The sequence below is a fragment of the Chiroxiphia lanceolata genome, chromosome 2 (genome assembly GCF_009829145.1).
Source record: "Chiroxiphia lanceolata isolate bChiLan1 chromosome 2, bChiLan1.pri, whole genome shotgun sequence".
In the NCBI taxonomy this organism is placed as follows: domain Eukaryota; kingdom Metazoa; phylum Chordata; class Aves; order Passeriformes; family Pipridae; genus Chiroxiphia; species Chiroxiphia lanceolata.
The window spans coordinates 16013986-16035029 of NC_045638.1; the positions used below are offsets into that span (position 1 = coordinate 16013986).

General features: G+C 37.7%; 1 protein-coding gene across 9 annotated transcripts in view; it reads left to right on the forward strand.

Moving 5' to 3' along the window:
• The window catches only part of ADGRG2 (adhesion G protein-coupled receptor G2), a 64086-nt gene that overhangs the window by 41614 nt on the left and 1428 nt on the right, over nt 1-21044 (forward strand). For 8 of the 9 annotated variants that reach the window (XM_032680247.1, XM_032680246.1, XM_032680245.1 and 5 more), the window contains 13 exons: nt 163-854; nt 2910-3102; nt 3438-3594; nt 5653-5802; nt 6028-6150; nt 7266-7311; nt 7417-7520; nt 8093-8217; nt 8975-9243; nt 10046-10145; nt 10447-10721; nt 12477-12578; nt 17262-17414. In XM_032680247.1, coding sequence (XP_032536138.1) covers nt 163-854; nt 2910-3102; nt 3438-3594; nt 5653-5802; nt 6028-6150; nt 7266-7311; nt 7417-7520; nt 8093-8217; nt 8975-9243; nt 10046-10145; nt 10447-10721; nt 12477-12578; nt 17262-17414 — 2489 coding nt within the window. Of the gene's footprint in view, nt 1-162; nt 855-2909; nt 3103-3437; nt 3595-5652; nt 5803-6027; nt 6151-7265; nt 7312-7416; nt 7521-8092; nt 8218-8974; nt 9244-10045; nt 10146-10446; nt 10722-12476; nt 12579-16533; nt 16626-17261; nt 17415-21044 lie in introns of those variants that run through there. The other variant, XM_032680252.1, reaches the window with a different exon arrangement.

Sequence of the window (21044 nt, forward strand, 5' to 3'; positions counted from 1 at the left end):
CAGAACCCTCAAAATGTTAGAGCATGAAACATCCAAGCTGATTGTTTTTTAAATATACCTTATTAGTATGTCCATATAATTCATATATATAACTTATTTTCTTTAAAATAGAAACAATGTTAAAATTAACATGCATTTTTGTGCTTTTTTTTTCTTTTACAGTACTATACAAGTACCACCTCATTCTATATGGGTTCCTTTCCCTCACTCTCCTTCTCTCTCTAAAAAGACTTCCCCCAAATCTAATACTTTTATTTCCTCCACTATGCTTTCTGCTAAACAAAGCCCCACAATTATACCACTGATCACACCATTCACAGAAACTCCTTTTTCTGGACCTCTCTCCACATCTCCCACTACAAACCCTCTTGCTGAAACTTCTATGTCTTCCACCATTGTTACCACTACACATTCCTTTTCTGAGTCTGTTGCTCAACCTACCACACCAACTTTTTCTTCTGTAGCTTCTAATAAATCCGCCACTAGTTCCACACCTGCAACAAAATCTGTCACTAATGCTGCTTTCTCAATTAAACCTAATGCTGCAAACCTTAGCAAGCCTTTTACAATACTTTCTCCTTCTGTAGGTTTCACTAAACATTCTGCACTTTCCTCTTCTGAGCTTCCCCACAAACTTCCAATTGTAACTCGCCACTCTGAGACTATCACCAAATCTGTTGCACAAATTCCTCCTGCTACAACTCAGCTTATATCTGGTAACAAAAATATTAGTACAGTACCTATTCTTCCCTTTACTCCTTTCACAATGTCTTTGACCCCTACTGTTAGTCCTGTCAACCATTCTGTCTCAGCTTCTCGTCCTCATTCTACTGTTGATGGCCATGGGAGCACAGGTAAATATGACAAGTAAATTATTTTTTTTTAATTTTAATGCAATGTACTGGATTTGCTTTTAAACTTTATTAAACAAGGTTATATATATGCGAGGTGACCTGGCAGTTACTGTGAATACTTTGGATGTGAGTGTTGATCTGCTGGAGTGTAGGAAGGCTATGCTGAGGGATCTGGACAGGGTGAATTGATGGATCAAAGCAAATTTTATGAAGTTCAACAAGGCCATGTGCTGAGTCCTGCACTTGGTTCACAACAACTCCATGCAACACTCTAGACTTAGAGAAGAGTGTCTGGAATGCTGCCCAGCAGAAAAAGACCTGGCAGTGTTGGTCAACAGTAACTCAGCATGAGCCAGCGTGTGCCCAGGTGACCAAGAAGGCCAGTGGCATCCTGGCTTGTGTCAAAAATAGCATGGCAGGCAGGGAAATGATTTTCCCTCTGTACTTGGCACTGGTGAGGCTACACCTCGAATCCTGTGTTCAGTTTTGGACCCCTCACTTCAAGAAAGACATGCTTGAAATGCTTGAGTGTGTCCAGAGAAGGGCAACAAAACTGGTGAAGTGTCTGGAGCACAAGTCTTATGAGAAGCGGTTGAAGGAGCTGGGGATATTTAACCTGGAGGAGACTCAGGAGAGACCTTATTGCTCTCTACAACTACCTGAAAGAGGGTGTAGCCAGGTTGGGGGTCTGTCTCTTCTCCCAGGCAACCAGCAACAGGATGAGAGGACATAGCCTCAAGGTGCACCAGGGGATGTTCAGGTTGGACATCAGGAAGAATTTCTTCACAGGAAGGGTTGTTAAGCATTGGAATGGGCTGCCAAGGGATGTAGTGGAGTCAACATCCCTGGAAATGTTCAAGAAATGAGTGTATGTGGCTCTTGGTGCTACAGTTTAGTTGACAGGGTGTGACTGTTGGTAAAATGCTGGACTTGATGGTCTTGGAGGTCTTTTCCAACCCGAATGATTCTATGATTCCATTCCATGTGAAAAACCTGAGACAACTTTCATGAGGTGTACACTTATTTTAAAACACATTCTGATGCCTTTGGCCATGGTGAGTGATACCTCACCCTACAAAGGGGTTTGTAACTGTCATAGATTAGGTAGTGTTTTAAGTTCCCAAAAGAACAGATTTCTTTCTGGTAGAAAAAATTTATGTCAGCGAGCAAGGTAGCTATTTTTTTTAAACTAAGCTAGTATTTAAAATATTGCAAATTACTGTTGGGTCATCCTTAAAATACTACTATTGATTAGGAATATTCTTAGTGGCTATGTATTTTCATATTAAGATTGTACACATCTTTATAAGCTTCTTTTTGAATTTCTGACATCTTGGTTTTATTCTACTTTCAGGCATCAAGTGGCTAAAAATCCAAAATAAAAGGTTATTTAATATCACTAATGGTCTGATGTGAGGTTCTTTGCAATCAATAAAATGTGGAATTAATACTGGCAATTTGAAACCTTACCTTATATTTTTATGAGATTTAAATTATTGCTGTCTGCAAAGTATCTGACAGGGAGAAAAAGGGATTCTGTCTCACATAACTCGTTGAGAGACCTTACAAGCTGTGATAGGTTTGTTAATCACAGAATCACAGAATATGCTGAGTTGGAAGGGACCCACAAGGATCATTAAGTCCAGCTTCTGACCCTGCACAGAACACCCCAAGAATCACATCATGTGTCTGAGAGTATTGTCCAAATGTTTCTTGAACTCTGTCAGGCTTGGTGCTGTGATCACTTCCCTGGGGAGCCTGTTCCAGTGCCCAACCACCCTCTGGGTGAAGAACCTTTCTCTAATACCCAACCTAAATGTCCCCTGACACAACTTCAGGCCATTCCTTCTGATTCTGTCACTGGTCACCATAGAGAAGAAAGAGAGAACTGTCTGCCCCTCCTCTTTCCCTCACAAGGAAGTTGTAGACTGCAATGAGGTCTCCCCTCACTCTCCTCTTCTCCAGGCTGAGAACTTAACTTTTCTACTTCTCAAAGCTTACTTCATTTGCTGAACATAGTGTTTAACTAAATGCACACCTTTTCTTTTGTCACAGGAAAAACACCTACCACAAATACAACTTCTGTATCCACCACCATTAGTATCACCACAGCTGAGCAAATCGTGTCCAAAATAGAAAATGATTTAGCAGCTGGAAAAGTAGAGCCAAAAGATGTAGAAAGGATGGTTAATGAGGTTAGCAGTGTCCTGACTGCTTCTCAGCCGTTACCACCCCGAATTTCTAAAAGGTATGTCACTTTGGTAGTAGATTAAAGATGTGTTGTATTAACTGTCTTGATAAATTAGCTTCAACAAGTTTCATTTTTTTAATAATCATAATACAAAAGAATATTTCTTGTATTAATGTACTTACAAAATGGAAGGACTGTCATTCTAAGGTTATCAGCTCTACTATAATGTATTGCCATGGAAAACTGTATTTCTTTTTGTGTTGACTCCATAATAAGTGAGCAGAGTCAGCTGTATTTTACACTACACTTGGATTGTTGCTCCATAACCACAACTTGCCTGAGAATTTTCGGTGTATGTGCTTGGTAATACTAAGTGTACTTTTTCTTAACAGAATTATAAAACTGGTGGATTGTATTGGCTTAAAATTGAAGCTTTCAGCATCATCTGCTGAATTTGTCTCCCCTTCCTTGGCTCTGGCAGTTGTCAAAACCAACAGCATCCGCTCCAACGAAATGTCTTTTGCTGTCCAGGACTCAGCTGATCTCCAGGTTAAACACTGATAATTCTAAATATTTACAAATTGTCAAAGATTTATTTTTAAGTATTTATGGTTTTATATTTATATGAAAGCGAGTTTGTTCTGTGTTTATGTCACAGTTTCAGGATCTTTTATTTGTGTTCATTTCAGAGAAAAAATATTTTATTTTTTAAGCCCTCCATAGATTTTCCTTTCTGTTGTGTAAATAGGTGTAGGAGAGAAACCGACTTAGCAGAAATTGGCATAACTAATAAACTGTTAGAAAGAGTGCAACCAGAATGAACAGAGTGCTTGGCAGAATAACTTTGCCTCAAAAACCTGGAATCATGAGTCATTCATTCAGCCACCATGATAGTGCTGACATTTGTCAAGGAGTTGCCAGATGGCTTCATCTGGTAGAAGGAGATTAATTGTGGAGAGTTCCAGGAAAGAACTATTATGTATGTTGTTTGGATAATGAATGATACTGGGACATTTGTCACTTATGACTAGTTGGTCTCACCAAGAAAGAAGTGCTTAGAAAGTTTGAATCCACTTTGTCTCATTCAAAATCTTCTTCCTGGTTGAGGAATTAATAGTTTGGACAATACCAGCCTTGGAGGCTTAAGCAAGAAGACATGGAAAGTTTTGCACAAATTCTGGCACATCCTGCCTCCTCAGAGATGGAAATAGCTTAATGTAGTGTGAGCCATAATTAGTGCTGGATCTTTTCTGTGATACTGAAAGTGGTGTAAAATGTTAACATTAGAGTTCTTTTCTATTTCTTAGCAATATGTAGTGCACGAATGTGAGATGACTAGGAGGTGGTAGTGCTGAAATATAGCAACAGATAGTTGCTAAGTAATGATTTTTTTAAAATTTCATGGCACTGGCAATGACATAGAGAATATTTGCAATAAGTATCATCTACTTCAAACTAGGAATGTTTTTGTAGAATTGATTTAGGATTTCTTTGGTGGTTGTCTAAACCAGTGATCTCTGAAGTGGGGTTTGAGTACCCCAGGGTGTGCATACAACAGTCCATTGCAGTGCGGGAAGAAAATGTTACTTATATGAATAATAAAAAATATATTTTTAAAAATAATGTCTAATCTCCTTTTAAATTTTTTTAATATATTTTATAACTTGTGTAATATATTAGTACAGTAGTACATACATATAACTTATAGGTAGTTATATACTGGGGCTCATGCTCAAAAAAATTTAGGGGATGCGTGATCACAAGCATTTGAAGTCCACTTCTCTGAACAGAAGAGTTAAATCACACTGTTAGGGCACTGTGGGGAGTTCACACTGTTACTCCTATTACAGCAATTCTCTGAATACTCAGATAATTTCTTTCTTCACTTCTACTGATGTTTCATATCTCTCAGGAACTCTGAGGTTGATGATATTTGTGACTAATGTGTGACAAGAGAATGCTGAGAGATTTTGTACTAAACAAAGTTCTCTGGCCTCTAAGTACAGCATGCAAAACTGGGTGAAAGTTCAGATCTTTTTTGTATAATGTTAGATCACTAAGCAATTCAAAAATCTGAATTATAGCTTATCCAGGGTTTGTCATTTTTGCCAGATGATCAAAAAGTTAGGTTTTACATCCTTAGATTCTGCTTAATCTACTGTACTTAAAAACTTACTGACAAACAATAGCTGTTTACACTTTTTCTGAATTCTTACATACTTCCTATGGGGTATAAAAATTCTTTGCCTTTGTGGGCTTCCATGCTGTGAAATGTTGATCTCCCTGCACAATTACATAGGCCTACCTGGGTTGTTGCTCTTCACTTTTTTCAAATCAATACTATCCACTGCAGTGGTGTGTTCTGTCCCTGTAAGCAAGTGGGTAAAGCCAGATTATTTTCAATGGTAGGCAGACCTGAAATGGGATGCATTCTTTTCAGTCCTGTAGATGCTATTTATGCCTTGGAGCAGGAGAGGAATGAGAGCAGCATTGAGTTTGTGACAATGATTAGAGAGATACATATTTGGAAATTTTAAACTGAAAATAAGTCATAATTTATTTATTTGGAGACTGAAATGAAGCATAATTCTGGCATTTATTTTTCAGATCTCTCTAGGAGCTCAGGCCATTAATGATTTAAATAATCTCGGATCAATTACACTTCCTTCATCATTGCTGACAAATTTACCCACTGAAGAATTGGACTTGGCTTCTAGAATTATATTCAACTTCTTTAAAAAGACCACTGTGTTCCAGGTATTTTTTTGGTCCTCTGTAACTAAGGGTTTCAAACTCATGCCTAGTGCAAAATAAAATATGAATAGATTTTTTCCACACAAAACACATTTTAAAAGTTCTGATTTAAAAAGTAATTGTTTTTTGTCCAGAGCTTACTCTGCATAGGAACCCAACTTGTGGGTGCTGTACTCTAGTATTGCTTCCTTTAAGATTTTAAAACTGGATATTTTTTTGGCCTTCCAGGATCTGTCCTTGAAGAATGCATCTTTAATCAGCAATGTTATATCATCAAGTGTTGCCAATCTCACAATTCGCAACTCAAAGGCAAATGTTACTGTCACTTTACAGAATATCAGGCCTAATCAGGTATGATTTACATTTTGACAGACTTAAAGTACAGTTTCGTTGCCTCCACTGAAGCTGTTGTAGAGGAAGTAGGGTACTAAGAATACATATGAATAGGTTTTTCTTTATTAGTGTGGACATTTCATCTTCATCCGGACAGTTAAAATCATTCATCTTTGCTTATTTACTACTGGTATAAATTTTGGTTCTCAAATTATTTCAGGTAATTTTGTTCTATCACCCAACCATCCAGCTTTTATCCTTTTTGCTTACACTTCTGTTTTTTTCTACAAAGAATAAAAACTCTTAGATGGAAACCCCTGGGTTTCTTTGGAAGATGCTGCAGTGATGACAACTGTAGGTTCTGCATGGCCAGAAAATAATATAGATTTTTTTCTTAGGGGAACTGAAACACAAGATTGTGTCATCTGGAAGTATTAGGACTCATACACACCATCTCTTTCTTAAATGAGCATCAAGGATTAAAGTCTTCCATCCCAAATCTTAACAGAGTTTAAAATACTAAATTATTATAAACTGAAAAATGTAGGGATTCCACTAATGCACTTGATGCTTTTTTCAGGAGCTGGCTTAGTGTAGTGTTTACTCGTATAGTTTTGAGACATAACCATAGAAGTATTAGTATTTATAGCAGAATGGTAAATTCCTTCTACTATTTTTAGAATTCCCATGAGTGGAGGGAAATCTATATGTTAACATTTAACAACACAGTAATAGAACATGATCAAACTTTTGCAAATGAAAAGGTTTTTCCTTTTATGTGTGGTCATGCCCTCAATACTTACAAAATCAAGAAGGATGAGAAATTCCAAGAATTTGTGTAGTGTGGGAAGACAATGAAAGAGCATTCAGAATGTTCTACCAGGAACAGAATCTTTGCATAAGCATGAGAGCTAGTTCCCATATGGTGACTTCAAATTTGTTCAGCATATTTTTGCCTGCACTTTGCAATATTAATCCATTCTATGCACCTACATTAATTTTTTGTTCATGTAAAACAGGCATATTTCCTGTATACAATATTTATTCTTGCCTGCATTTTGTAGATAATTCATAAATCATTTGATCCTAAACCTATAGTTTGTAATTTTTTTTCCTTTTTACCTCCTGAACAGGATAATTCAACAGTTAGATGTGTTTTTTGGGACTTTAATAAAAATGGTAAGTACTGTAGATCACCCAAGATACTGTGTTGTTTTAACTATGTTAACCCATGTTAATATAAATAAAGCCTTTTACGAATAACAAAGCTGCTTTCTTTAACAGGTGGACATGGAGGCTGGTCACATGAAGGTTGCATAGTTAAAGAAAGCAGAGTAAATGAAACAGTCTGTTCATGCAACCACCTCACAAGTTTTGCTGTTTTGATGGTAATTATTTTCAAAAATTATACAATTTTACCCTGGTTCAAGAACACATTTAAGCGGGTGTTGTCTTAAGCGAATGAGGACAGAATAAGCACATACTACCTATGAAATAATACTCAGGTTCTATTCACTTCAGTGTCAGTACATATTTGGTTAGACACATGCTTCAGCTACTGGCTGAATAGGAATCCGTGAGTTCCACTGGAGTAAAAAAATTCCTAAGCTGCAGCTTTTACATTTAGGCAGTTTTTTATGTTCTAGGAAATAAAATTTAGGAGAAATCAAATTTAAACCAAGTTTTTAATCAAAGGGGTTTTCACAATTAGAATCACAGAATCATAGAGTAATATCTCGAGTTGGAAGGGACTCATAAAGATCATGGAGTCCAACTCCCTTCTCTTTACAGGACTAGATTGGCTTTTTTGTTTTTCAGTTAACCTTTTATAAAATCCATGATGAAAAGAATGTTTACTTTTTTTTTTCAATTGCAGAGGGAAATATGCATTTGGGATTTTTTTGACCTTTTTCCATTTAATAAATATGTTCTCTGAAATTAACTTCTGTTTCTGTTTTAGAACTTGTATGGAAGTACTCCTTTGAATCCCACACAAGAATTGGTACTGACTTTTATATCCTACATAGGCTGTGGCCTCTCTGCAATTTTTCTTTCTGTTACTCTTGTGACCTACTTAGCTTTTGAGTAAGTAGCTGTTCAACTAAGCTCCCATTATTCTTCAATTATGATTGATTGTACTCTTCATTGCAAAGTCCTTTCCAACAGTTATGGATTCTGTCTCCATTAATAATGCACAAATTTGGCCAGTTTACCAAGAAGGTGTTGATTCAGTCTTCAGGAATGTTAATCTTATAAACAAGTGAATTATCATGAAACTCTATGTAGTCAGAAGTGAAGAAGTAGCACTCTGACATATTTTATAATGGATTATCATAATAGAAGTGTGAAGGAATGTGTTTAACATACAACATATAGAAAGCAGTGCAGAATCATAGCATTTGAAATGCATTTGTATTCTTTGTTTATTCTCTGATTATTCTGTCACTAAAGACTTGTCTCTATCAAAGCTTTAGAAGCCCAGTCAAAAGCCTAATCTAGTATAATGATAAAGAACAGTCACATTTTGGGTTTTGGAAACACTGTAACAAGAAGTCCAACATACCATGTAAAAAAAAAATAACCATGGTACTAAACTCAAAGACTCCTAGTTATTGTTTGTATTTATGTAACTTTTTCTGAAAAACTTTATCCATACAGGCCTCTAATTTGAAAATATTTTGTAAATTATTCTCTCCATTTATAAATCCAATATATGAAGCATTATATATGAATGAAAACATATTTTTTTTCTAGGCATTTGTGCTCTAAGGACTGCAAGAGAGGAAATAAGCCAGGGATCCATGGACAATTGATGTCATGACACTGATGTGCTTTTTTTTAGGAAAATCCGGAGAGACTACCCCTCCAAAATACTTATTCAGCTCTGTGCTGCATTACTTCTGCTCAACTTAGTTTTCCTCCTTGACTCATGGATTGCACTGTATGATACACGAGGCCTATGCATTGCAGTTGCAGTATTTCTACACTATTTCCTCCTGGTTTCCTTCACCTGGATGGGCCTGGAAGCTTTCCACATGTATCTGGCCCTTGTGAAAGTCTTTAATACCTATGTACGGAAATACATTCTTAAATTCTGTGTTGTTGGCTGGGGTATGTAATTTTTTTCCCTTTTGTATGCTAAGTAGATAATTCCTCTTACCAAGTATATTAGTGAATGTGACACAGTTCAGAAATGAAAATTAAGCAATCATTGAATGTTATGACCTTGCAGTGACCAGGTATTCATTATCAGTGAACCTGATCCTGTATGTTCCACCTTACTGAGGTATGGACAGCCTCCCAGCTGCAGAACTGAGGCTTCTGCAATGCAAATTGATAATGAATTTTCTTTGTGCTAATACGATAGAAACAATTTTTAATGGGCATACTTCCATTTCCATTTACCAGGTGTGAGTTGTATTGGAAGAATAAATGCCAATAAGTATATATACTGCATTTCTGGGATAGCACTGTTGCTGACAAAAAGCAGCAAAACAGATCTAATTGGACAGAGGATGAAGAAGTCCTGGACCTGATTGTTGTCTCTGGCCATTTGAGTAAACTCGAGTCAAGGCACTAAAATGAATGGAATTGTTTTCTTAGAACATACATAAGAAAGAAAATCGAGTATCTGGTAATCGATATTTTAAATCAGTTTAATGGCATTTGTTGGCTTATTCAGAAAGTTTTGGAGCTAGATGTGGAGAACTCCTCTTGTTTCTTTGCAAGTTGTTCTCCTGAGCAGTTTGAAAGCTGCAGTTTTTAGATTTTTTCAGACAGCTAGTAGTTAACAGAATTCAGCAGATGAATTTAATAAACAAGTTGAAGATTTCATAGAAAAATATAACTTCAAGTCCTCATAATACCGTCTTTGTCAGGATTTTCACTTTTGTGTTTGCTCATAATATTTCAGGGTTACCAGCATTGGTTGTGTCCATTGTGTTGGCAATATCACCGGATAATTATGGACTTATAACCACTGGAAAGGTTTCAATAAATGGACCTGATGAATTGTGAGTTAAAGGGACGTGCTTTGGGGTGGGGGGAGGGAGGTCCTACAGAATTGGGTTTTCTTTAAAGTAAAGGTGGGGAAGGGAAGGAAGCAGTGGTAGTGCTTTGAAATGATACAGCTCTATAGTATATCATGTGTTTTATGGTTATTTCCTGTAGGAAGGCTCATACCCTTTGACTAGAAGAACTTTTCTAAAAAGGCAAAAGTGATTTGCACGTGCAACAAATTACATGTTTATTTCCTGTTTATTTTACTTAATTTCTCTTTCTCATAATGGTTGACAGACTGTTCTTTTGTTCTAGCTGCTGGATTAAAAATAGAATTGTCTTCTATATTACTGCTGTGGGATATTTTTGCCTGATATTCCTGATCAATATCAGCATGTTCATTGTTGTGCTGATCCAGCTCTGTCGTATCAAAAAGAAAAAACAACTCGGTGCTCAAAGGAAAACAAGTATTCAAGACCTTAGGAGTGTTGCTGGCCTTACGTTCTTGTTGGGAATTACTTGGGGATTTGCTTTCTTCACAGTAAATGAGGTATTTACTTACCTCTTTACCATTTTCAACACTTTGCAAGGTAAGTTTTATCCTTCATGTGACAGCCACTTGCATATAATATAACAAACAAAATATTTGGAAATGTCATTTTCATGATTCAACAATAAAAATTTAACTTTAATATGTGCTTGAACATGATAATTATATTAGAGATGATACTGCTTTACTGTAATATTATATTGCAGTTTTGTTATGGTAAGGTACAGGAAAGCTAGATAACATTTATAGGTATAGTATATTTATATTTATAAATATTGTAATTTAAAAAGTATGCAAACCAGACATCACTAGAAGTGACTGTGCCTCTCTAGTCAACAGATCAATTGTGAATACTCAGTTACTGTAAGTGTTCACATTATAATGCAATAAATCTAGTGAAAACTGTATCATTTCTCCACTTCTCCTAAGGCTTAGAGGGGCGGTGTGACATTCAGCAAAGGGCCATTGAGACAGGCAAGGCTGCAACATCTAAACATCTAAGTATACCTGAATTACTCTGCTGAAGTTTGGATCTGAACTTTTGCTTAAATGGCACTTAGATGACTGGGTGGGTGATTTCCCAGAGAGACTAAAGCAATGAAAATTGTGATTCAGTGTATATACCTCTACCCTATTATTGTGTTGATTTTTGAGTAGCTTACCCTTTGGTAACGTGAGGGGCTGGACCCACATTTTCCAAGGTCTTGCACAGGATTGCGTTGACCTAACACAAGACAAGATTCTGTGTGGTCAGAATAATCTGTTACATGAAACTAAGTTCCCTGTTTACCAGTTTCAAGTTATGTGGTAGGCAAGTTTTGATATTGGAAGTGCATAAATAAAGGTGCATAAATTGTATTAATTGAATTAAGCTTATACTGGTGTTTCAAAACTGTTTCAAAATATTTGAAAGTGACATAGAACTGTTTGGTAAAGAACAACACTTAGTTACGTTCAAAAACTAATCCTAAAAACTAAAGTTAGGATACTTTAGCAAAGAAAGATGTGAGTAATCTTTTCCAATGGACTTTTATATGCTTAATTTACCCGAAAAGCAGTGTAAACATAATGTACATGCGTGTCTACACCAGTCTGATCATTTAGTTTTATCTCAAGCTATTTTCTATTCACTGTAAACCTAACTGGTCTGTTCTCAGGGAAATACTGCAGATGGACAATGGTGATGGGCTTTTAAGGAGGGGAAGTTAGATGCTACCCTATGTCACTTAGTAGAATCAGTTAGAGAAGCAGACAAAGAATCTGTAATATGGCACTGGCAAGAGACGGCATGAGCACCATCCCTTCTAGAAAATATTTGACTTTGAAATTGTGGTAGAGGGGGTCTCATTGATGAGTATTTTAAATACAAGTTATTTTTCTGGTAACAGGTTAGCTTCTAATAGAAGATATGACAGTGTCACACCATGTGCTGAAAGCTGCACAGCCTGACAGTGTCATATCACATCCTCTGGTTGACATTGCTTTCAATTCTTTTCCAAAAGCATTAAGTAAATTTCAGGATCAACAGAATTTTCCCCTTTTTATTTGATAGAAGGAAACTTTATGTACCTTGTGGATTTGGTTGTATTCGTTGTTTTTGCATTTGTGTGTATGATTCCTCTAAGGTATGTATGGAATAAGTACTCTGCAGTGTTCAGAGTTGTAAACTTTTTCACCAAAGATGTCATTACTTTTGATTACAAATTTAAAAGAAATGAAAAAAAACCAAAACACAGTTCATTAAGAAGGAGTAAAAGCAAATTTTGCAATATTCTCTAATGTTATTGCTTTGCAGGGTTCTTCATTTTCATCTTCTATTGTGTAACAAAGGAGAACGTCCGTAAACAGTGGAGAAGATATCTCTGTTGTGGGAAATTCAGGCTAGCTGAAAACTCTGGTAAATATGATTTTTTGTTTGTTTGTTTGTTTTACTTCTGAATACTTACACGCAGTGCTAATTCCTAGTATTTTGTAATACTTCAAAAAAAAAATCAATCATGTTGCTGCAGTTGCAGTTCTAATTTATTATCCAAGGTATAATAAACCTCCCAAATTATAGTTTTTAAGAGTGGTAGGTGATACAGTTCTTACATGCTTCCATATGTTAGATGCCAGATCAGTTATTATTGGGTTGGAATCACCTTTTGGGGGGTATGTGTGTGTGGAGGGGGGGGGGCAGGGAAGGGACGGGTGAGGTGAGGTGGCATGACAGGACCCTGGAACCCACATGGGGAAGTCCCAGTCAGTCACAAACAGCCTGGGAAAACCATAACCCCTAAGCCAGGCTCAGATTGGCAGGGACAGTGAGAACACTGTCCCTCACCCTGGCCTGGGACCCCACAGCGCCCCGTGGGTCAGAGACCCCGCCTGGAGGGGGTGGCCGTAGGGACCAGAGCAGATAAAATCAAAGGCATATGTTTGCCATGTGTGACAGCCCTGCCATCTGGACATGTGAGAGCTGGTCTTCCACAAGGTTCCAATGGTAGCTATACAATTTGTCTTTCCCCCTTTCTTCTTCTCTCTTCTTGCTCCCTCTGCTTCTCTTTCTTTGCTACTTTCTTGATGCTTTGGGTGGCTTGGAGCTCGAGGGATTGGATTTTGACTTAGATGTGGAGACATTGGATTTTGATTTAAATGGTGTGGAATAGTATGTGCTGGGTCAGTACTGTGGTGGAACATTTTCGCTTAGCTTGTGTGGTGCCCTATTGAACTTTTGCAAAGTTCCCTTATTTTCTCCCCTAAATTATTAATAAAAAATACCTCTTGGGAACAAGTCTGTAGCTTATTCTCTTGATGCTATCTCGAGGTATTAAAGAACCTTATATATATATATATATATATATAAAAGTAAAACTCTTAGCTGAGCCTGTGAGCTTGCAGCTCCTGGGGGTGGAGTGTTACATCTTTGGCACATCGAGCAGGGTTTACCTTTAGAGGAAAAGAAGGGTTTTTTTTGTTTGGGAATAATTGCAAGTTGCAAACAAAGAGACAAACCATGTCAGTAGCCAGCAGCCACGTGGAAGGTAAAAAGAACCTAAACTGTTCCCCCCTTGCTGAGCTATTAAGAGATTATGAGGCATACCTAGTCCCAGAGAAAGAAAGAAAGATGGGTTGAGGAAAACTGGCATGATCCCAAGTTAGTCTCTAAGAAAATAAAAGAACTGGCAAGACAGAAGAAAAAGAGATGTGGTAAAAGAAAGACTTTGTTCTTTGCTGAGACTTGTGCTGATGGCTACTCAGAGAGAGAGATTTGTTACTAATCTGCACAATCAAAAACAGAATGAGTCCTTCGCTGAGAGTGGCTGTGAAAGCTGAGAGGTTAGCTCATCAAAAGGCGGAGGTATGGTTGAATGCTGAAAAGAGATTGGTTGAAAATGTGACAAGTTGAACGAGTCCTGTGAGAGAGAAAAAGAGTTGTAGTTGCAAGTTGCCCACCTGAGTGGGGGGATGGAAAGTGACTCAAGCCTGGCTAAGGAGGCAAGATATGTTAACCATAATGCCAAACTTCCCACCCGGGTAGGGCAATGGGGTATGAAATGAAATCCCCTAGCCTGGCTAAAGAAGCAGAGTATCGTAACTGTGACGTTAAGTCTCTTGACTCTTGGGAGGCGAAATCCATTTCTTTGAAGCAGAATTTTGATACAGTAAAGCAAAAGCTCCCCCTCCTACCCAAACTATGTCCGCTTGTGAAGACTAGATTTGTGTATGAAGGTGAAGATGGATAGGCAGAGCCCATGGTAACAACTAAAAAGATACCTTATTCCCCAACAGAGTTGTTAAAATTGCAAAAGAAATACAGTAAGCATGCAAGAGACAGTGAAGCAGAGTATATTTGGAGAGTTTCGCTCACAGGTGGAAATAGGATAAAACTTTCAGATGAAGAAACATACAGATTCTGGGGCCCGGACATGTTTCTAACAATGCCTGATGGCAAAAAAACCTTGATTCCTTACCCAGAGAGCAGCTTATTGAGTAGAAAGACTGGACCCCTTTGAGAGCTATGCCCACCTCAACACTGAGTAAACTCACTAAAAGCATAAAATTGCTTGCCTCCAATTAATACATCTAAGGTGGCTTGTCCCTCACCAGTCCCCTCCTATGTTGTTGCTTGCCAATCTGGACAAATTTAATCTCCTGATAGAAGGACTACCTAATTCATCAAAGCTTTATGCCACACAATTGCAAGATCGGCTTAGAGCTGCTTGTGCAGGAGGGCTGCAGGCAGGACCTGGTCTTACATGGGGGGAAATAGCCGAGGACTTAATAAATTATAGTAGACAGATAATTAGTGCTGCAAATGAAGTGAAAACTCAAACGACCGTAGGATGGAGTGAAGGGCAAAGCCTCCACGATTTAGAGGCTGAAACTGGGAAGGCAAAGTCTTGAAGAGCCTATTGTAGAATGAGGGATTGAAAAAGAGGTTATCCCTTGAGAACTGATGGACAGACAGTCAAGACCAGTATTTAGAAATGCTTGTAAAAATGTGGAGACAGTCAAATGATAACCATAAAAAAGGAAACAATGCTACTTCGGTGCCTGGCAAGTTGGAAGTATCTACAACCTCATTAGCAGAAAAGTTGAGAAACTCCCTGGTAAATGAGCAGGGGGCGACAGATGGAAACATAACAGAAAGCTCACTGAAAACAAAGGAGATATGGTAATAACCTTTCACCTTGGTCCTTTATGGTCCCCCTGCCACCTCGTCCGTCGATACAGGGGCCCAAATTTCTGCCTTGAATGAAAAAACTGCAAAAAGATGTGGGGTAGTCCCTGATAAAAACCAGATTTATGTTGCTGGTGTGGTTGGCCGCAGCAGATGGCTCGAGTGAAATGCTGGTTACTGGGTGATGATTACCCCACTAAGGCAATAATGATATTGGGTCCTTTCCCTAGGAATATTATGGTATTAGACCTCCTTAAAAGAAAAGCCTGGCTAGATTCTAAGAGGAATGATTGGAAATTTGGTTCCTCAGCTTTCTATCCCTTGCCTCTAGGAGCCAGAAAAAGAATTGCAAGCCAAATAGGAATTGTTGCATAGGTAGCCACCAATGCCCATGGCAGAGAACACAGAATTGACTCCAAGTGGATTGTTCCCTCTTTTTAAGACCGGTCTCAGCAAGACCAAGTTTTCTTTTCTCTCCTCTCATACAAGTGTCCAAAGAAGAAAGGAAGTGCCAACAAGATGTTTTCTGATTTCTGTATTTACCCACACTTGAGAGATCTACAAGCAGGAAATGCTAGAATAATAAAGTCAACTCTAGAAACAGAAAATAGCTGCAACAGAATTAGAGACTGTAAAGTAAAAAGACTAAACGTGTCACCTTTTTGTGTTAGCAAAAAGCAGTCTCTAGTATAAGACCATAATCATTTTGTGCCTTTAAGTTTTGTTTTGCTGTAATGTTTTTGTTTCTTTTCTGAAACAGTAAGTGCAATAGCTCAGAATAACCAAAGTATTGTATACCCGTTCCTACCTCCTCAGAGTGGATAGCCCCTGGAGGGAGGGAGAGAAGGGGATAACAAAGACTGCTGGTGGCAGCAAAAAGTTTTCTCCAGCTGCAAACAGGTGAAGATTTTGAGTTTAGTAACCACTGAAGTTTTTTTGTAAGTTAGACTGAGTTGGTAAGAACAGTTTCCCCTGTGGCAACCAGATTTTTGTGTATTACTGAATATCTCTTTCCCATGATACACCTTGACATAGCCCCTGAAACCTGCTTGGTGGGAAGGATGAGAGTGGTAAAGTAGTAGTCTAGGATATAGGTATTTGGTTTGAGCTAATGCCTAATGTGTTGTTATTAAGTAAGCAAAGATTCTTTAAAGTGCTGTACCTCACCAAAGAAGGATGCTGTCCACAGATACAAGTGGAAGAAGTTCTCTGGCCACTGCAATAACCAGATTCTGAACTCTTTCCCTGGATCCTGATTTGCTGCAGTTCGGGACCCACTGGGTGAGAGAGAGTGATTTGCATAGAGCAGAGTTTCTATATTGATAGAACTAGTTTATAGTTATTGATATAACAACTGCCCACTGTGTGCTTTCTTGCATACTTTCCTCTTTCTCCCGTCCTTTTTCTCCCTCTGTCCACTAGCTTGCACCACAGCTGCCTCTACAAGAATATGAGAAATGGTTAAACCTGGTCCTAGTGGTTGTTCCAACCCAATGGAGTGGAATGTTAGACATCAGATCAGTAACTCTTGGGTTGGAAGCACCTTGTGGTGGGGTACATGTGTGTGTGTCCGGAGAGGAAAGGGATGGGTCAAACCTCACGGAGGTGGGGTGGTGTCGTATCCCTCATGGTAGGCCCCTGGAACCCACATGGGGAAGCCCTGGAATAGCTGTCAGTAACAAACAGCCTGGGAAAACTACTTTTATTAACAAAAGGGACAGGAGAAAAAGGAACTATATTTAAATAATTTTAAACATCAAGAATCATTGAATTCTTAGGAGAATATAATTCTGTCTAGAATAATGTGAGAAGAGTGGATAAAACCTTGCTTTTATTTTAATTCAGTTGCATTATTAACAATATTTTTATATATTGCTTGTATGAATTGTGCTATTTTCTGTGTCGTGTCTGTTGTAGACTGGAGTAGAACTGCTACTAATGGTTTAAAGAAGCAGACTGTAAATCAAGGAGTATCCAGTTCTTCCAATTCCTTACAATCAAACAGTAACTCCACTAACTCTACAACACTGCTAATGAATAATGATTATTCAGTGCATGCAAATGGAAATGGTAAGTATAATGCCATTTTCTCAAGCTATTTTTTCCTTGTCTTGAAACACAAGTGCTATTCTCTTTTATGCTGATGTAAAGGGAAGTGCTGGCAAAGTGTTACTCATAAGTACAGGGTCAGAATATTTCAGGATTTCCTCACAAATAATATCACACCTCCATTTTAGGGAACTACAGGCAAAGTTGTAAAATATCCGTTTCTCCTAGTCACTGGGAACTCTTAATTTATATATCATTTAGTGGGTAATATTTGTTATTATAGCAATTACTTACCAGAAGCTGCTGATAACACTTTTCTTGTCAGATGAATACATGACAAAAAACTTCAAGCACATTTTGAAACAGTTCACATTTTAAACCATTTTAGAACAAATATTGCCTAAAGAAGAAATAAATATAGGATAATAATATAGCTTGAAAGTCTGAAAGAAATCAATTAGGAGGTAATATGAGGAAGAAAATTAATGGAGTGCTCATATGGAAGCTGCTTATAAGAGGAGAAGTAAGAGAAAATGGAGACTATAACTTATCACCTCAGTGAAGAGAGCACTGCTGAGAGGGCTTCCCCACCGTTGGGTACAGAAAAAACATTCAAACTGAATTTCTCTATAGCCCTTTATTTGCCCTGTGGGGTTTTTAAGGATGTTTTTGCCAAACAGAAACATCTTTGTTGCAAGAAACAATTCTTCAGAAGTAAAATTACCTATCCTTCCTGTTCTGACATAGTACTGTCCTTTGATCTGCTACCCTCTGCTCTGTTCCTGATAAGTTGAAATGCAGGTAGGTGTATGTAGCACTCCACTCAATTTCACTTGCAATTTGGTGTGGCTTATTTGTCTATTGAGAAAACTAAATATGAATCACCACTGAAGGTACTTATTAAAAAGTGATCTTTTTTCAGTGGACATAATCTAGTTTTTCACACTCTTGCTGGGTACATGGCATGCTGCTGATTTGAGCTCTCAGAAAAGACCATCAGTTTTTCAAAGAGAAAAATAACTTAAAAATCTGTAATGGATAAAAACTTGAGCAAATCTCAGAGGACACTACTCCTGTGTGCCTGATGTATCTTTCCCAATTGATTAAGAGTTGAGGCTAAGAAGTCATGTCATCAGCTAGAATGTTTATTATGAATTTGTTGGACATGCTCGGAGAGGTGGGGTTGCCCTCATTTCCTGGTCTATGCTGTCAGAAAACAGCAGATAATCAATGGGATAATCTCAGCAGATAACCTCTCAGATGTACAGAGTAAAAGCTATGGAATTCATATGTGCTACCCCCTAATAGATTACTGTCCCTTTGAATGTACTAACTGCACATTGAAAAGAAATCACAATACTTCAGGAAATGGCACTTGGACATGCCCTGAACAGTTTTCCAAACTGAGCTTGTAAAACTAGTTCCTTTTTTTTTTCATACTCGTTTATAAAATCTCTTAATTTGGATACCACACAATGCAATAATTAACATACTTTGTACCTAACAGGTCAGTTAAGAACCAGAATCCAGTAACTCTCACCAGTAAAGTCAGGTAACATTTTAGGTAGAGGTATTACCTCTCAAAGAGAGAAATTTTCAGGCACAAAAGCTTGCATGTCTTGATAGGCATTTTTCCCCAGCTATGTTAATTACTCTGATGAAAGATCCATCTCTCCCTATAGGTGTATAAGCATTTTACATGCTTATGTGTATAAGCATTTGACTGCTCTTCTCAACAGAAAGAAAGATAACAGAGATGTTCTATTAAGCTACTTTGTTGTAGCAACTGAGTGAATAGTCCTGCTGTGGCTTTCTGGAAAATGTTTTTGTTGTTTTGGATAGCATTTTAGAATGAGATGCTAAACTGATGATCTAAACCATTGAGTGATGCCAATTCTGTGGGACACCCTCCAATTCTGTCCCAGTTTATTCAGATAATTAGATCTTTCCAGTGTGACAGTCTGTGTGTCCGGTGCCAAAGGCTTCTCAGACAAAGCAGCTACAGAATATTGTTCCAGTGCACTCACAAACACAGACGTCTCAGATGATCCACTTCATTTTCTCCTGTATTTTATTGTATATTTTGAATATACTGTCAACCGTGTACCACAGCATCCACTCATGTCAAGAGGGTTGTATGATACCTTCCTTGCATAGTTTGACTAAATAATTCTTCTGGGTCTTTAGGACTTCCATGAGAAGATAGCTAAACCTGTGCTTGGACAGCAAAACTCTTTGAGGCAATTCCTTACCCTAATCTTCCAAATATGGGACAGTCGTATCTCAGAAGAGCTGGCAAATGCCTCCAAAAGGCAATTGACTGGTGTTGGGAACATGGGACCTTCTAATTTGCTGTACCTGATTGTCCTGCTCTCACAGCCAGAACTTCAAAATAAAATTGTAATGCTTCACTTTAAAAAGTGAGCTCCAAAAGAAAACACTCTAGAAATTAAGACCTATGTCATAAATACACTGAGCTATAAACACTTTATGATTTTGGCCTCGCTGCTTCCACTGAAATGCTATTCCAGATTGAGGACTGAATGGTTTACCATGATAAATTTGGGATGTGGCTTTGCTTGCCTACTGGACAGTGTAACTTCATCTTTTCATGGCATTCTAATACTTCCTTGGTTTCAGTTTTTCTGTTACCAATTTGCATGCTTGGGAAACTGCCATTTGGTATCACATGGCATACCTGATATCATCAGGTTTCTCACTGAGGAAGAGAAACTACCTCTCCAAATTCGTTCACACAATAGCCTTATTTTCTTCCCAGATTTTGCCCTAACATTAGGGCACAGCTATTTTGAACACTCCTAAAATAAAACAGTTGTAGTCACACAGGGGGTTAAACAACAATTTCAGGGTCAGCAAGTATGTTTATTTTCTGTCATTTCAGTTTTTTTACAATTTGAATTGATGAAAAAGCTCTTCTGCTCATCTTACCCTTTTTACATTTGTGCCTGCTTAAGTGCTTGATGGCTGCCTAAATTAATAACTAAATTAAAAAAAAAATCCAAACAGAAACATTTACACAAATATTTAGAATAAAAAAATCCAATTTCTCATTAAAAAATATTTAGAATGTGATGCATAGAGATAGGAGATTCTATCCAGTGAACTGAGCATTTGTGGAGCATTTCATTAAAAGGCTTCAGTCACCAGTGGTATTATACGTGTTCATTGTAGATTCACTTAAACGTGTAAGATTCTCTCCAGTCTAAATGACTTTGACCCATAATTGGACCTAGGCCATATTCTGATTGTCCTCCAGAAGTAAATACTGCAAATTGAATGCCTTTCAAAGGAAAAAAAAAATATCCTGGTTTTCTCAAACACTTTCTTCTTTCAGATGCATGGCATACCTGAGAAACCTTTTAAACTTCACTTGATAAAGCAAAACTAAAATAAGAAGTATTTTGCATCTTATCTAGTGATATTTATTCCAAGTCAAGGTTTATATTTTGAGACTCGTGACCCTGACTGTTTAAAACTATGGAATCCTATTTGTCTCAGTTTAATGAGACAGAAGTGTTTGCTAAGGAGGGCGGGATACGAGAAAAACCAACCTCCACCCTCTAAGTAATTATAACTTCGAAATTAAGAGGCTCTAGTTGAAAAGGTATGGAAAAGAAAAATAACATCTCT